The sequence below is a fragment of the Lampris incognitus genome, chromosome 15, assembly GCF_029633865.1.
Source record: "Lampris incognitus isolate fLamInc1 chromosome 15, fLamInc1.hap2, whole genome shotgun sequence".
NCBI lineage: Eukaryota > Metazoa > Chordata > Actinopteri > Lampriformes > Lampridae > Lampris > Lampris incognitus.
The window spans coordinates 17690782-17705451 of record NC_079225.1 but is presented as its reverse complement, the minus strand read 5'-3'; the positions used below and the strand labels follow the sequence as shown (position 1 = coordinate 17705451).

At 43.9% G+C, this 14670-nt stretch overlaps 1 protein-coding gene across 1 annotated transcript in view; it reads right to left on the bottom strand.

Annotated features, from left to right (window-relative positions):
- slc22a16 (solute carrier family 22 member 16) overlaps positions 1-14670 on the bottom strand; it is a 36358-nt gene continuing 21688 nt past the window's right edge. Inside the window, exons 5-8 of the mRNA XM_056294149.1 lie at positions 13140-13267; positions 7317-7426; positions 343-442; positions 1-218 (exon numbers count right to left, since the gene is read on the bottom strand). Coding sequence (XP_056150124.1) covers positions 24-218; positions 343-442; positions 7317-7426; positions 13140-13267 — 533 coding nt within the window. The 3' untranslated portion in view covers positions 1-23. The remainder of the gene's footprint in view (positions 219-342; positions 443-7316; positions 7427-13139; positions 13268-14670) is intronic.

Below are 14670 nucleotides of genomic sequence, written 5' to 3'. Positions count from 1 at the left end.
CCTTCTCCATGATAGCATATACATCAGGCTTTGGCTTCCTGCTGGTTCATCTCCAACCCATCCTCAGGATTGTTGTTGCCCAGGGCAGAGTTCTTTTTGGTGGGTTTGCGCCCCAAGGCCTCAGCCTCCTCCAGGGTAGTTGTCAGCGGCTTACCCAAGGTTTCAGGTAAAAGCAACGTCAGCACTCCAATCACGAATGCCAGGATTCCCACAATCAGCTGTAGAGGGTAAGGGCAGAGGCACATGTTATATATGTAACTTAATGGATCAATAAAAGAAACATCTTTAGCTGTCTGTCATTCTGAAATGGACAGACCAAAAAACAAACAAACAGAAGTGTACCTGAGGCATGTAGAGCCAGAAATCACTCAGGTAGACACAGAAGGGAGCAACCACACTGCCCACACGGCACATCATACTACCGGTACCCACAGCCAGAGACCTGGGAAGAGAGCAAAATCCATCTAGGTTCAGGCATGAACATCGGCATGGCCTCGCTTCATAGGAGATTTTAATTCATACTTCAGCAAATTGTTAAAATGCTACTTTTGAGATTAAGCAAAGCTAGGTCCAGCCCTCTTCTACATGGTGTCCTAAAACATTACAATGGACAATTGTAACTCAAAAGTCCTCACTGAGGTTAAAACTGCAGTTAAAGTCCTAAAACTGACACAACATGAAAATAGGGTCACTGAAAGTGGAGTGAATATAAAGTTTCAGCAGAGGGGAACCCTCGGGACCTTCAAGGTCTTCCGTGAATACCCAAGAAAAAATATTGAAAGAATTTTTGTACTCCTAATAAATATTTTTAATTATTTTTATTCTCTGAAATAATAGTAGCCATTTCAAGATCATCGTTCTAAACTTGGACTAATATGGCTTGGCAAACAGTGGGTTGATATAATGGAACGGGAAATGGACCAATCACAATTTTTCTTCCGACGGTATCTGGGTGAATCAGTGGCTCGCCCGTGACTGGACCTTCGGTATTTGATTGACAGTTGTTTTAGCCAGTCATATTTGTTGAGTTGTGGGCGGGACAATATCCCGACATGTTCCAGGTATTCGCGAAACGACCAGCGAAGGATTTGGAGAGCAGCGAAATGGCAGGAGTTAGTGAAGAAGAAGAAGACCGTGTGGCTGAATTAATAGAAATGCCATTTTCTACACTGCCTTTAAGGAAAAACTAGAAATAAGCCAGAAAGGTCGACCATCAACCGCCTTCCCAGGTTTGGTGCAAGCTACCAGAGGCGTTTTCAGACTAGCAGCTACAGTCGCTATCCGTGGCTAACGGGCAGCCTGCGCACCGACATGCTGTACTGCTGCTTTTCAGTCCCGACAAGGGGCCCTGGTTCAGCACGGGATTTAATAATTTGAGTTGCTTGACTAAAGCAGCTCCGAGACATCAGTCCCACCCCCGGGCACCTGCGTGCCGCGTCGACATATCCCGTCTGAAGACTGAGCTGTGTGTAATGTACGCTATGTCTAACTTCGAAGGACGGAGCCCTTCTGACCTCATCCACTTTCTCCACCAAAAGGGACTGACCGAAAGTATGCCCCAACTCCACCTTCTCACTCGCCTGGTTTTAGCCATCCCTGTGTCCCCAGCTTCCGTGGAGAGAACATTCTCAGCACTGGAAAGGATAAAATCGTACACAAGAAGCGCCACTGGACAGGCTCGTCTGTCAGCCTTGGCTTTAGTCTCAGTTGAGGAAGAACTTCTTAAGGAGTTGAAGTCAAAGGACAAACTACGGCCCAGCAATTGCACACTTTGTTAAAAGGGATCGCATGATGGACTTGATCTTCATTTTGGTGAGTATGCAGGTTTTTTCAATAATCGGCTGGTTTTCTTTTTTTATTCTATCTCGAAATTATGCAACTTTTGCTGACGTCTGCTGTTCTAATGAGGCATCTGTACATTATTTTTAGTGTGTCTGTAAATGATTGATCAGAGGGGTATACTAGAAGCTGGATTATAAGGTTTTCCACCTTTGTGTGTTGTGAAGCCAGTTTGGGCAAAGATACCTTTAATATGTTGAACTTCCATGTGATAGGGCTCTGGCTAATTATTTTTATTGCTACGTTTGTTTTTTTTTATTGCCACATGTGGTCCCACTGAAGGCCCAGGGTCACGGTTCGCCATTGAGTTTCAGAGACCAGACCATGCTTGCATCACATTACAGGAGCATGTTCAGGAAATTCAACATTTAAATGTGTTATCAAGTAGCTTCATGCCATAAGCCACTGTGGGAGTGCAGGAATGAGGAGACGGAGAGGTCGAGTCAATTCCGTTTACTCGCCACACAAAACGACACCGATACAACACAATCTCTCGTGGCAACCAGCTAACCGCTAGGCTGCTGCAAACATGGCTCCACCCCGGAAACCCTCTGCAGCGGCTACGTCAGCACTCCGAGCATCTGCCTTAAAGGAGCAGGAGCCCCTGGGGAATCTACCGTCAATTGTGTGTCACCACACCACATTGATTTTCAGTCAGTAAATATACTCATTAACAACTGACAGAACAGCCTCTAAATAAAAGCTCCCTTGGATACATAAATACATGGCTTTTCGTGGGTTGATCAATTCATATTTACACAGTAACTTCCAGGGCTCCATCAGGATGACCTAACAAACCAGAAATGTGCACGCCTTTTAATACAAACCCCAATTTCAATGAAGTTGGGACGTTGTGTAAAATGTAAATAAAAACAGAACACAATGATTTGCAAATCCTTTTCGAACTATATTCAACTGAATACACTACAAAGACAAGATATTTAATGTTCAAACTGATAAACTTTATTGTTTTTTTGCAAATATTCACTCATTTTGAATTTGATGCCTGCAACACGTTCCAAAAAAGCTGGGACAGGGGCATGTTTAGCACTGTGTTACATCACCTTTCCTTTTAACAACACTCAATAAGCGTTTGGGAACTGAGGATGCTAATTGTTGAAGCTTTGTAGGTGGAATTCTTTCCCATTCTTGCTTGATGTACGACTTCAGTCGCTCAACAGTCCGGGGTCTCCGCTGTCGTATTTTGCGCTTCATAATGCGCCACACATTTTCAATGGGAGACGGGTCTGGACTGCAGGCAGGCCAGTCTAGTACCCACACTGTTTCCCTACGAAGCCACGCTGTTGGAACACGTGCAGAATGTGGCTTGGCATTGTCTTGCTGAAATAAGCAGGGACGTCCCTGAAAAAGACGTCGCTTGGATGGCAGCATACGTTGCTCCAAAACCTGTATGTACCTTTCAGCATTAATGGTGCCTTCACAGATGTGCAAGCTACCCATGGTGCCATGGGCACTAACACACCCCCAGCCAGCATCTCTGATGCTGGCTTTTGAACTTTGCGCTGATAACAATCTGGATGGTCCGTTTCCTCTTTAGCCCGGAGGACACGAAGTCCATGATTTTCAAAAACAATTTGAAATGTGGACTCGTCAGACCACAGCACACTTGTCCACTTTGCGTCAGTCCATCTCAGATGAGCTCGGGCCCAAAGAAGCTGGTGGCGTTTCTGGGTGTTGTTGATATATGGCTTTCGCTTTGCATGGTAGAGTTTAACTTGCACTTGTAGATGTAGTGACGAACTGTGTTAACTGACAATGGTTTTCCGAAGTGTTGCTGAGCCCATGTGGTAATATCCTTGACAGAATGATGTCGGTTTTTAATGCAGTGCTGCTTGAGGGGTCGAAGGTCACGTGCATTCAGTGTGGGTTTTCGGCCTTGCCGCTTACGTGCAGAGATTTCTCTGGATTCTCTGAATCTTTTGATGATATTATGGACTGTAGATGATGAAATCCCTAAATTTCTTGCAATTGTATGTTAAGAAACGTTGTTCTTAAACTGTTTGACTATTTGCTCACGCAGTTGTTCACAAAGTGGTGAACCTTGCCCCATCCTTGCTTGTGAACGACTGAGCTTTTCAGGGATGCTCCTTTTATACCCAATCATGACACTCACCTGTTTCCAATTAACCTGTTCACCTGTGGAATGTTCCAAACAGGTGTTTTTTGAGCATTCCTCAACTTTCCCAGTCTTTTGTTGCCCCTGTCCCAGCTTCTTTGGAACGTGTTGCAGGCATCAAATTCAAAATGAGTGAATATTTGCAAAAACAATAAAGTTGATCAGTTTGAACATTAAATATCTTGTCTTTGTAGTGTATTCAATTGGATATAGGTCGAAAAGGATTTGCAAATCGTTGTATTCTGTTTTTATTCACGTTTTACACAACGTCCCAACTTCATTGGAATTGGGGTTTGTAGTATCAAATGGACCAAGTGCCACACATTCAGCAATGCTACAAAGTCAAGTCCATTTTATTTTTATAACAATAATAATAATTAATAATGAGTGCCTTTCAGAGTACTCAAGGACACCTTACAGAACACATTAAAAAAACAAAAACAAAAAACAAGCAGCACTATCAGACAGCATAAAATCAAAACAAGCAGTGTAGACAATAAAAAAGTTAACACAACAGATAAGTATAAAATCATCATCTGCACAAAACTCTGAAGTGTGTATCAGACTGAATATGCCAGTTTGAAAGGGTACATTTTGAGATGGATTTGAAGGTTGAAAGAGAGTCAATGTTGCGAATTTCTGTTGCGAATTTCTAGTTTCTAGCCCAGCGTTTCTCAGAGGCCTGACCGGATGTGTGTGTGTGTGTGTGTGTGTGTGTGTGTGTGTGTGTGTGTGTGTAGTGCAGAACCATTGTTTTGACTTTTGACGTCGGAATCTTTTTCACGGCAGAACAATCAACATAACATGCTTTCATGAGACAGAGAGTCAGTAGGTTCACAGAATGGAGATATTTGACAGGGACGGAAAGAAAGACAGCCGATGCTTCTGAGACAAACGACAAATTGCTTAGATGAAAAACAAGTCAAGAAAATATGACGAAGCCTATCTTGCTCTTGGGTTCACAGTGAATGTGATGGGAGATGAGGAGAGACCAGTGTGTATTTTATGTCTGAAAACTGGCAGCTGATAGTATGAGACCAAACAAATTAAGAAGACACTTAGAGACATTAAACCACGTCAACAAGCCACTTGAGTTCTTTCAGAGAAAACTTGGTGCATACTGTCAGGAACATTGCTTTGTAAAAGCTGCATCAGTGAACAACAAAGTACTAATGGCATCATACAAAGTCGCATAAACAACTGCCCAGTGCAAGAAACCACACACAATAGCAGAGGAGCTCGTACTTCCCGCAGCTTTGGATATGGTGTCAACTATGTTTGACGAGACAAACACCGCAAAATTGAAGGCTGTCCCTCTCTCCAATGCAAGACATATATGTGACATTTCAAATGAGCCTGAAGAACAACTCATTGATAAACTGAAAGACAAACGTTTCGCCTTTACAAGTGGACGAGGAAACTGACAGCAATAAAGACTGCTTGTTTATTGCATGTGTTCGCTTTGTCACGTCAGAGTCACTGTGTGAGGATTTGCTGTTTTACAAGTACGTCCCAAGTAGAGCGACAACTGATGAGCTCCTTAGGCTTCTTGGCTGTTACCTGACAGAACATGGGCTGAAATGGGAGAACTGTGCAGGCGTTTGCATGGATGGTGCACAGACCATGGCTGGGAAAACGAAGGGATTGCAGGCACTAATCAAGTGGGCGCCAAATGCACAATGGACCCACTGTGTCATACACAGAGACGCGCTAGCATCAAGACAGATTAGCCCTGACCTAAACGAGGTTTTGACCGATGTTGTTAGCGTGGTCAATTTCATCAAAACAAGGCCCCTGAGAGTGCGGCTGTTCCCTGCACTTTGTGAGGAGATGGGAGCTGAACATTCAGTTGTGTTGTTTCACAGCGAGGCTAGGTGGCTCTCATGAGGTAAAGTGTTGTCATGAGTCTTTGAGCTCAGAGAGGAAATTCGGGTGTTTCTGGAGGAGGAGCGTATGCATGAAGTTGCAAGCAAGTTTAATTATGAACAATTTCTGATGAAACTGGCAGACAAGATCAGTCCATTCACTCAAAAGCTTGAGATGTGGGCCAGGCGACTTGGTCAAGGAAATACTTTGAGAATCTGTGAACATTTGCTGAAACCAGTGATTCTGGAGCCACCACAGTGATTTCATGTCTTAAGGAGCACATCTCTTCCCTGAGGGGATTCTTTCAAAAATACTTCCCAAACAACAGTGCTCAGTATGACTGGGTGACAGATCCATTCAATGCAGCAGCACCTGCGGATTGCAGCTCTGCTGAAGAGGACCAGTTTATCGAAATGACATCTGACTCCATCCTGAGGCTGAGCTTTACAGCTCAGACACTTGAGTGAATTCTGGCTTGGTGTGGAGAGGGAGTATCCACTCATAGGACAGAGGGCTGTGGGCATTTTGCTTCCCTTCGCCACATCCTATCTCTGTGAGATGGGCTTTTCTGCTGTTGCCTCACTTAAAACAAAGTACAGATCTAAGCTCAACATTGAGCATAACTTGAGAGTGGCAGTATCAAGCCTGCAACCCCGTTTTGAAAAGATGTGCAGTGCAAAACAGGCTCACTGAGTTCTCACAAATTGACTTGCTCATCATTTTTCCCAAATATCTGCATTTGTTCTTTTTTTGCACAGATTGAACTTTATTGTTATTGTTCTAGCAAAGTGTTTTTTAAATCTTATTGCGTTTTTCTCTGTTTTTGAAAAAGCACACAGACAGATGGAGCAATCTAGTGACAAATGTCACAAAAAGGTTTGATAAAGTTGAAGTGGAACTTGCGTTTATTTGCACAACAGAAATTACTGAAAGAAAAGTGAAAGGAATATTCATGATTTTAACGTTATTTAAACAAAGTTAAACTGGCCCATTTTGTCGGGGCAAGGGGCGTGAAAATGTTTCTTCCTCCAAAGGGGGGGCATGACAGAAAAAGTTTGAGAACCACTGGTATAGCCATAGCCCATTATCACAAATTACAAATTTGCCTCAATGCGCTTTATAGCAACACAACATTCTATCAGACCCTTGCGTTGGATAAGGAACAACTCCCTAAAAAAAACTTTGCCAAGGCTTCTTCCTTATTTAAGTAACAAAATGTTCCTAGTACTCCCTGATAATAAGAACAGTCTACATCAATGGCAGCCCTGAATTATTACTTTTATGCCTTTTTTAAGTGCATGTGATGGTTGACATTGGTTTAATGTGGAGGTGTAATCAAAATACACATGCACACAGAAGTATTTTCTGATGTTTCAAAAGTTTTGACTAAATTAAATTTTTGCAAATCTGTTCTAGTTAATCTGATTATTTGTTGGGAGTGACCCTGATGTTTTTGTTAACCATGTCTTCTTACCTGATAATGGTAGGGTAAAGCTCACAGGTGTAGAGGTAGATGAGAGCAAAGGCAATGGCAATGGCAAACTTTCCTGTCATACAGAGAATAATGGCCAGCACTTCAATGTCCTGTAATACAGAGGAAGAACAGAGATGGAGGATGCATATGGATGAAGGGGGAGAAGAGGAGTTGGGTGAGAGGGGTGGTTTTGAGGACAACTGTTATTGAAAGGGATGCCAGATCATTAAACATTTGTTTGACTTTAATGCTGATTCAGTGGAAGAATTATTCAGGTTAATGCAAACCAATGACTTTGACACTTCAGCACTTCAAAAAAACAAAACAAAACATTTTTTTAGCAGTGGTCAACAACCATATTTCACTGATTAGCAACCCTTCAACCAAAGAGGAAGAATGTATCAATGAAATCACCTGGTGTGGAGTCAGGTTGGAATGAAAACCTGTATACACATGGCTCTCCATGGCACATGGTTAGCTACCGCTGATCTAGACACAAGCCAGACTCTGCTGCTGTTGGCGTTTGTCAGAGGTTCCTGCTGACCAGATGTTCTTATAGAGTGTGCGGTCCACCTCCTGTACCCGACATCCTCCCTTAACAATGTTAGCTAACTTGCTAACAATTCTTGTTTCCTCCAATTGGATCTCTTACCTCAGGCTTTTGAACTGGCAGGTATTTTTCAGTTTTTAGTCGACGCCTTCTCTGTAGTTTTGGGGCTGGCACAGGCTACTGTAAAACTTTGTTTTGGTTTTTTCCGCACAGCATGTCACAGACCGATGGTCTGGGCTCACGCTGTACTGTGACTAGCAAATTGATTGGCTGCTGCCTTTTGTCGACAGTCGATGCACTTGCATCCAAGCGTACATCCACAGCATCAGATGTTTATGCTCCATTGTCTTTTCTATGAAAGTCATTTTGAGTACGCCGGGTCTCAACCCCCCCCCAAATTATTATGGCGTATATATGCACAACAGGGTGCTCTTCCCCATTTATCACCTATGACAGGGCTGCTCCATGGCCAAACTCCGAGGCATCTCCCTGTAAGAAGAAGGGGTACTCGAAGTTTGGGGTAGCCAAGACTGGCTCTCTGCAGAGGGCTCCTCGTAGTCAGATGAAGGCCACTTCACCTTCCTGAGGCCACTGGATCTGGTGCGGCTTCCTGAGTTGGGTGAGATCATAGAGTGGGGTGGCAACCATGCCATAATATGGCACAAACTGACTGTAGTACCCCACTAACCCTAAGAAGGTCTTTACCTGCTTCTTTGGGTTGGGCTGGAGGCAGTAGGCGATGCTGTTCACCTTGTTTTGTTGAGGTTTCATTATGCCTCGTATGTCCCAATGTTTCCCAGATAATTGGTCTCCTCTAATCCGAGGTGGCATTTGCTGGGGTTTGCGACCAGCCCGGCCTCTATCAGGGCACAAAGGATTGCCCTCAAGTGTTGACAGCGTGTGTCCCAGTCTGTGCTGTGGATGACGATGTCATCCAGGTACGCAGCTGAATATTTCTGATGGGCCAGAGTATCTTATCCATCATCCGTTGGAAGGTGGCTGGTGCTCCATGGACTCAGAAGGGAAGAATTGTGCATTGGTACAGGCCATCTGGTGTTGAGAAGGCTGTCTTTTCCTTGGCCCTGTCAGTAAGCGGTACCTGCCAGTATCCTTTAGTGAGGTCCAGGGTGCTGATGAACTGGGCAGCTCCTAACCTCTCAATGAGCTCGTCAACCCTGGGCATTGGATAAGCACCAAACTGTGATACCTCATTCAGCTTTCTAAAAGCACTATAGAAGCAAGGAGTCCCATCGGCTTAGGGACCAGCACTATTGGGCTAGACCAGGCACTGTGCAACTCCTCAATGACCTCCATCTTTAGAATCTTCAGAACTTCCTCTCTTACCATCTGCCTCCTGGCATCTTGTATATGATATGGCCATTGGCGCACTATTCATCCTGCTTCGGTGACGATGTCGTGTTGTATTACTGTGGTCCTACCTGGCTGGTTTGAGAACACATCTCAGAATTGCCCCGTCAGCTCCCTCAGATCTTGCTCTTGATTTGCTGAGAGTTGGTCTCCCATGGGAATAGGTGCCAGTGTCAGGTTTGGATCTTGGGCCATCAGAGCTGGGTCTGGGTCATACCACTTCTTCATGAGGATAACATGATATATTTGATGGGCCTTGCGGCACCCCGGTTGTCTTCCTTTGTAGTTCATCAGTCCGATTTTTTTCCAATTGCCTTATATTTATTTTTATTTTATTACTTTATTGATCCCCGTTGGTAAATTCCTCCTCTGCATTTAAGCCATCCTAGCTGTGTAGCTAGGAGCAGTGGGCAGCCGCCGTGCAGTGCCCGGGGACCAACTCCAGTTTGTCTTGCCATACCTCGGTCAGGGGCACAGACAGGTGTATTAACCCTAACATGCATTCTGATGATGGGGGAAACCGGAGCACCCGGAGAAAACCCACTGCAGACACGGGGAGAACATGCAAACTCCACACAGAGGATGACCTGGGCTGACCCCCAAGGTTGGACGACCCCGGGGTTCAAACCCAGGGCCTTCTTGCTGTGAGGCAACAGTGCTAACCACTGGGCCACCGTGCCGCCAATATGCTCAATCACAGAATGGTGGGGTGAGGGCTGCTGTTTCCACATCTCCTTGGCTATATCTAATAGGCCTCTGGGTTGCTGACCATGCAGCAGCTTGAAGGGTGAGAAGCCTGTGAAACTCTGGGTTACCTCCCGGATAGGGAGTACTAACAACGGATCCCAATGTTTCCCATTTATGTCTATTACCTTCCTCAATACCGCCTTTATTGTTCCAGTAAATCTTTCCACCAACCCATCTATATGAGGGTGGTACACCAAAGTTCTCAGCCATTTAACTTTTAGCAGTTTGGACATCACTTCCATCACCTTTAATATTTCTGAGGCATCCCTTCCCTGGAGAAGAGTAAAACTACCTCCCTGGTAACTGCTTTGGCAGTGGCAGTTCGCAATGGTATGGCCTCTGGGTACCGGGTGGCATTGTCTAGGATCACCAGGATGTAGCAGTGATCTCGTGCTGACTCCAGCAAGGGGCCCATGATGCCCATGGCTAACCAGCTTAGTCCTTTTGGCTTGTGTAGAGTGATTGCAGACTAGCTGCTGCTGGTGGTTGATTGGATATGGCCGTCAACTGTTCTCCTTCCAGGTCTGCCAGAGGTAGGCATGGTAGTATTGGGAGTTCAGGACTACTCTCAATGGCTTCCTTCTATGTGAGCCCTCACAATATATATATATATATATATATATATATATATATATATATATATATATATATATATATATACACTACCGTTCAAAAGTTTGGGATCACCCAAACAATTTTGTGTTTTCCATGAAAAGTCACACTTATTCACCACCATATGTTGTGAAATGAATAGAAAATAGAGTCAAGACATTGACAAGGTTAGAAATAATGATTTGTATTTGAAATAAGATTTTTTTTACATCAAACTTTGCTTTCGTCAAAGAATCCTCCATTTGCAGCAATTACAGCATTGCAGACCTTTGGCATTCTAGCTGTTAATTTGTTGAGGCAATCTGGAGAAATTGCACCCCACGCTTCCAGAAGCAGCTCCCACAAGTTGGACTGGTTGGATGGGCACTTCTTTGAGCAGATTGAGTTTCTGGAGCATCACATTTGTGGGGTCAATTAAACGCTCAAAATGGCCAGAAAAAGAGAACTTTCATCTGAAACTCGACAGTCTATTCTTGTTCTTAGAAATGAAGGCTATTCCATGCGAGAAATTGCTAAGAAATTGAAGATTTCCTACACCGGTGTGTACTACTCCCTTCAGAGGACAACACAAACAGGCTCTAACCAGAGTAGAAAAAGAAGTGGGAGGCCGCGTTGCACAACTGAGCAAGAAGATAAGTACATTAGAGTCTCTAGTTTGAGAAACAGACGCCTCACAGGTCCCCAACTGGCATCTTCATTAAATAGTACCCGCAAAACACCAGTGTCAACATCTACAGTGAAGAGGCGGCTGCGGGATTCTGGGCTTCAGGGCAGAGTGGCAAAGAAAAAGCCATATCTGAGACTGACCAATAAAAGAAAAAGATTAAGATGGGCAAAAGAACACAGACATTGGACAGAGGAAGACTGGAAAAAAGTGTTGTGGACGGATGAATCCAAGTTTGAGGTGTTTGGATCACAAAGAAGAACGTTTGTGAGACGCAGAACAAATGAAAAGATGCTGGAAGAATGCCTGACGCCATCTGTTAAGCATGGTGGAGGTAATGTGATGGTCTGGGGTTGCTTTGGTGCTGGTAAGGTGGGAGATTTGTACAGGGTAAAAGGGATTCTGAATAAGGAAGGCTATCACTCCATTTTGCAACGCCATGCCATACCCAGTGGACAGCGCTTGATTGGAGCCAATTTCATCCTACAACAGGACAATGACCCTAAACACACCTCCAAATTGTGCAAGAACTATTTAGAGCAGAAGCAGGCAGCTGGTATTCTATCGGTAATGGAGTGGCCAGCGCAGTCACCAGATCTGAACCCCATTGAGCTGTTGTGGGAGCAGCTTGACCGTATGGTACGCAAGAAGTGCCCATCCAACCAATCCAACTTGTGGGAGCTGCTTCTGGAAGCGTGGGGTGCAATTTCTCCAGATTACCTCAACAAATTAACAGCTAGAATGCCAAAGGTCTGCAATGCTGTAATTGCTGCAAATGGAGGATTCTTTGACGAAAGCAAAGTTTGATGTTAAAAAAAATCTTATTTCAAATACAAATCATTATTTCTAACCTTGTCAATGTCTTGACTCTATTTTCTATTCATTTCACAACATATGGTGGTGAATAAGTGTGACTTTTCATGGAAAAAACACAAAATTGTTTGGGTGATCCCAAACTTTTGAACGGTAGTGTATATATATATATATATAGCACAAAAAGTAAGGACATTTGGTTGATTATTTCTTTGTTGTAACAATGCTTCTTGGCAATAAATCCTATACCGTTGGAAAGCCTGTTTATTTCCCTTTTAAACGGTGCCACATTTGTAAGGAACATGCATTTGTGGGATGAGTAGCAGAGCTGAGTATGTGGGTTGCGCCCATGAAAAATTTGCCAAATCTTCTCTGCCAATGCCAAACAGCTTATTTTGCTGTTGCTATTGACTCTTGTTTTGAGCTTCTGGTACTACAGGTGCTGACAATCAGGTGCCTGATATAAGTTTTATTGCCAAGAAGCATTGTTACAACAAAGAAATAATCTACCAAACACAAATTTCCTTACTTTTTGTGCCAAGTTTGTGTATATATATGTGTGTGTGTGTGTTTGTATAAGCAAACTGCCTGCCAAAGCTTCTTAAGACACTTTACCAAAAACTCCTTCTCCATTCTTCTATGTGTGTCCTAGTGTTTAACTGCTCCTCAGAAAGGTATTTAAGGTCAAAGGTCATATTTCCTTGGACACTAGTCACTGGCTCTCAGCTGAGAGCAGCAATCATGTAGGTCAGAGTATATATACATACATACACACACACACACACACCAACAAATGCATGAGTAGTATGTGCATACATCAACATACACATACATAAGAGTCCATCTGAAAGGCTGTAAGTGCAGTCTCCTGTTGCTATGCACTACATGATAGATAGACTAAGAGGAACATACCTGATACCTGAAGGAAGAGGAATAGCTCCTGGATTGTATAGAGCACATTTCTTAAATATTACTTGAGAGCTAATGATTAGATTTCCCTTCATTTACAAACCCCCCCCCCCACACAAATATTCATGTGTGTACAAAAACAAATGATCTCTGTACATACTTGGGGTACCGCCATGGTAAGCATACAGGCAATTCCAACCAGCAGCAGCGCTGGGGCACAAGTCCTCTTCCTTCCCACCCGGTCCATCGCAAAACAGCCAACCAGATAAGAAGGAAACTCCACGGCACCTGAAAACAACCAATCACAGTGGCTGTTGGTCAGAGGTTGCCGTGGCAGCATGACATTCTATCTAGGGGGTACAGCCTGGGCAGGGCCAGCTGTGTGACTGTATCTTGACAGAAAATTTTGATGACAAAGCAATGCAGTCCACGATAGAGGTGCCAGCTGGAATTCTGCTCTCCGGCACAATCGGAGCCCCTGACAGTGAGAAGGCAAGTGATATACAATATCCAGGCAATCAACTTACCCTAAAGGCTCTACACCATCTCTGAATGTGGAGATTGTTTGTGACCAAGGAGAGTTTGTTTCCTTTCCACTTCAGTACTTCTTTAGCACTTGGCACTAAACTAAGCACTACAACAAGTTTGAATGTAAACCTGTGTGCAAGCAAAGACATGGATAGATCGCCCGAGTTGTACATTAAATATTTAGTCTGAATAGGAGTAGCTCAGCCCATGTTTATCTAAAATGCCGTGAGACCTGTGTAACTTTATGCTGTCAAAATCAGCCTTTGAGTCTGCAGAATATTCCTTCCTAACCATACCTGTTTGTAGCGCAAAGCATTCTTTTTTACTGCTGTAAATATTGTATTCATTAGACACGTTTATGCGGCTAGAACCATAGCTATGCCACAAGGTATTCAGTTAGACAACAATGACCAAACAATTCATTAACAATGGTACAAATACTGTAAACAGTGAATTATGTGGTTCTCCAGATCACTTTAAAGAGGTACTAAACACATGTTTTTGAGGTGTAAACTAAATGATATGACTGTACAGTGATGAAACACATCGAAGGTGGTGCAAATGTTGACAGTTCTTACCAAATTTATAAAATTGGTATTTCATGGGTTGAAAATGACTCAATACACCATCTACTGTTTTAAATCAGTCTGAACCTTGCAAGGCCAATGCTGACCTAGAGTTGACCGGTTGGGACTTATGTACGTCATGAAATAAAAAAAAAAAGAAAGTTATTAACACCCTCTAATCAGAGGTGGGTGACCAACCTCCCCCTTCCGTCTGTGGTGCATTCACATCACAGCAGTCGGGGCATCTTTGTGGGGCGGTGCCCGACGCCATGATGGAAGGCAGGCCGATGGAGGGGACCACAGTGGCCTGTGGTGGCAACTCTGGATGCGCACTGGGCCCTTTTCGTGGATCTCCCCAGCTACTCCTGCCTCACCCCACCCCCCCCAGCCCCATGCCCACTTTTTAGCGTTTTTCAAAATTACATAGTGGGTAGAGTTGAGCTCAAACCTGGGGGAGAAGTTACACTTTAAATAGTATTCCAGCCCAGTTGGCAAACTGGCTAGGCTAAACTCCCAAGAACTCTTTGTTTACATGCAAAGATGCACCTCTGTTATTAGATGGGTTGCCAGAGGAAATCTTGTTTAAGTCTCTACCGT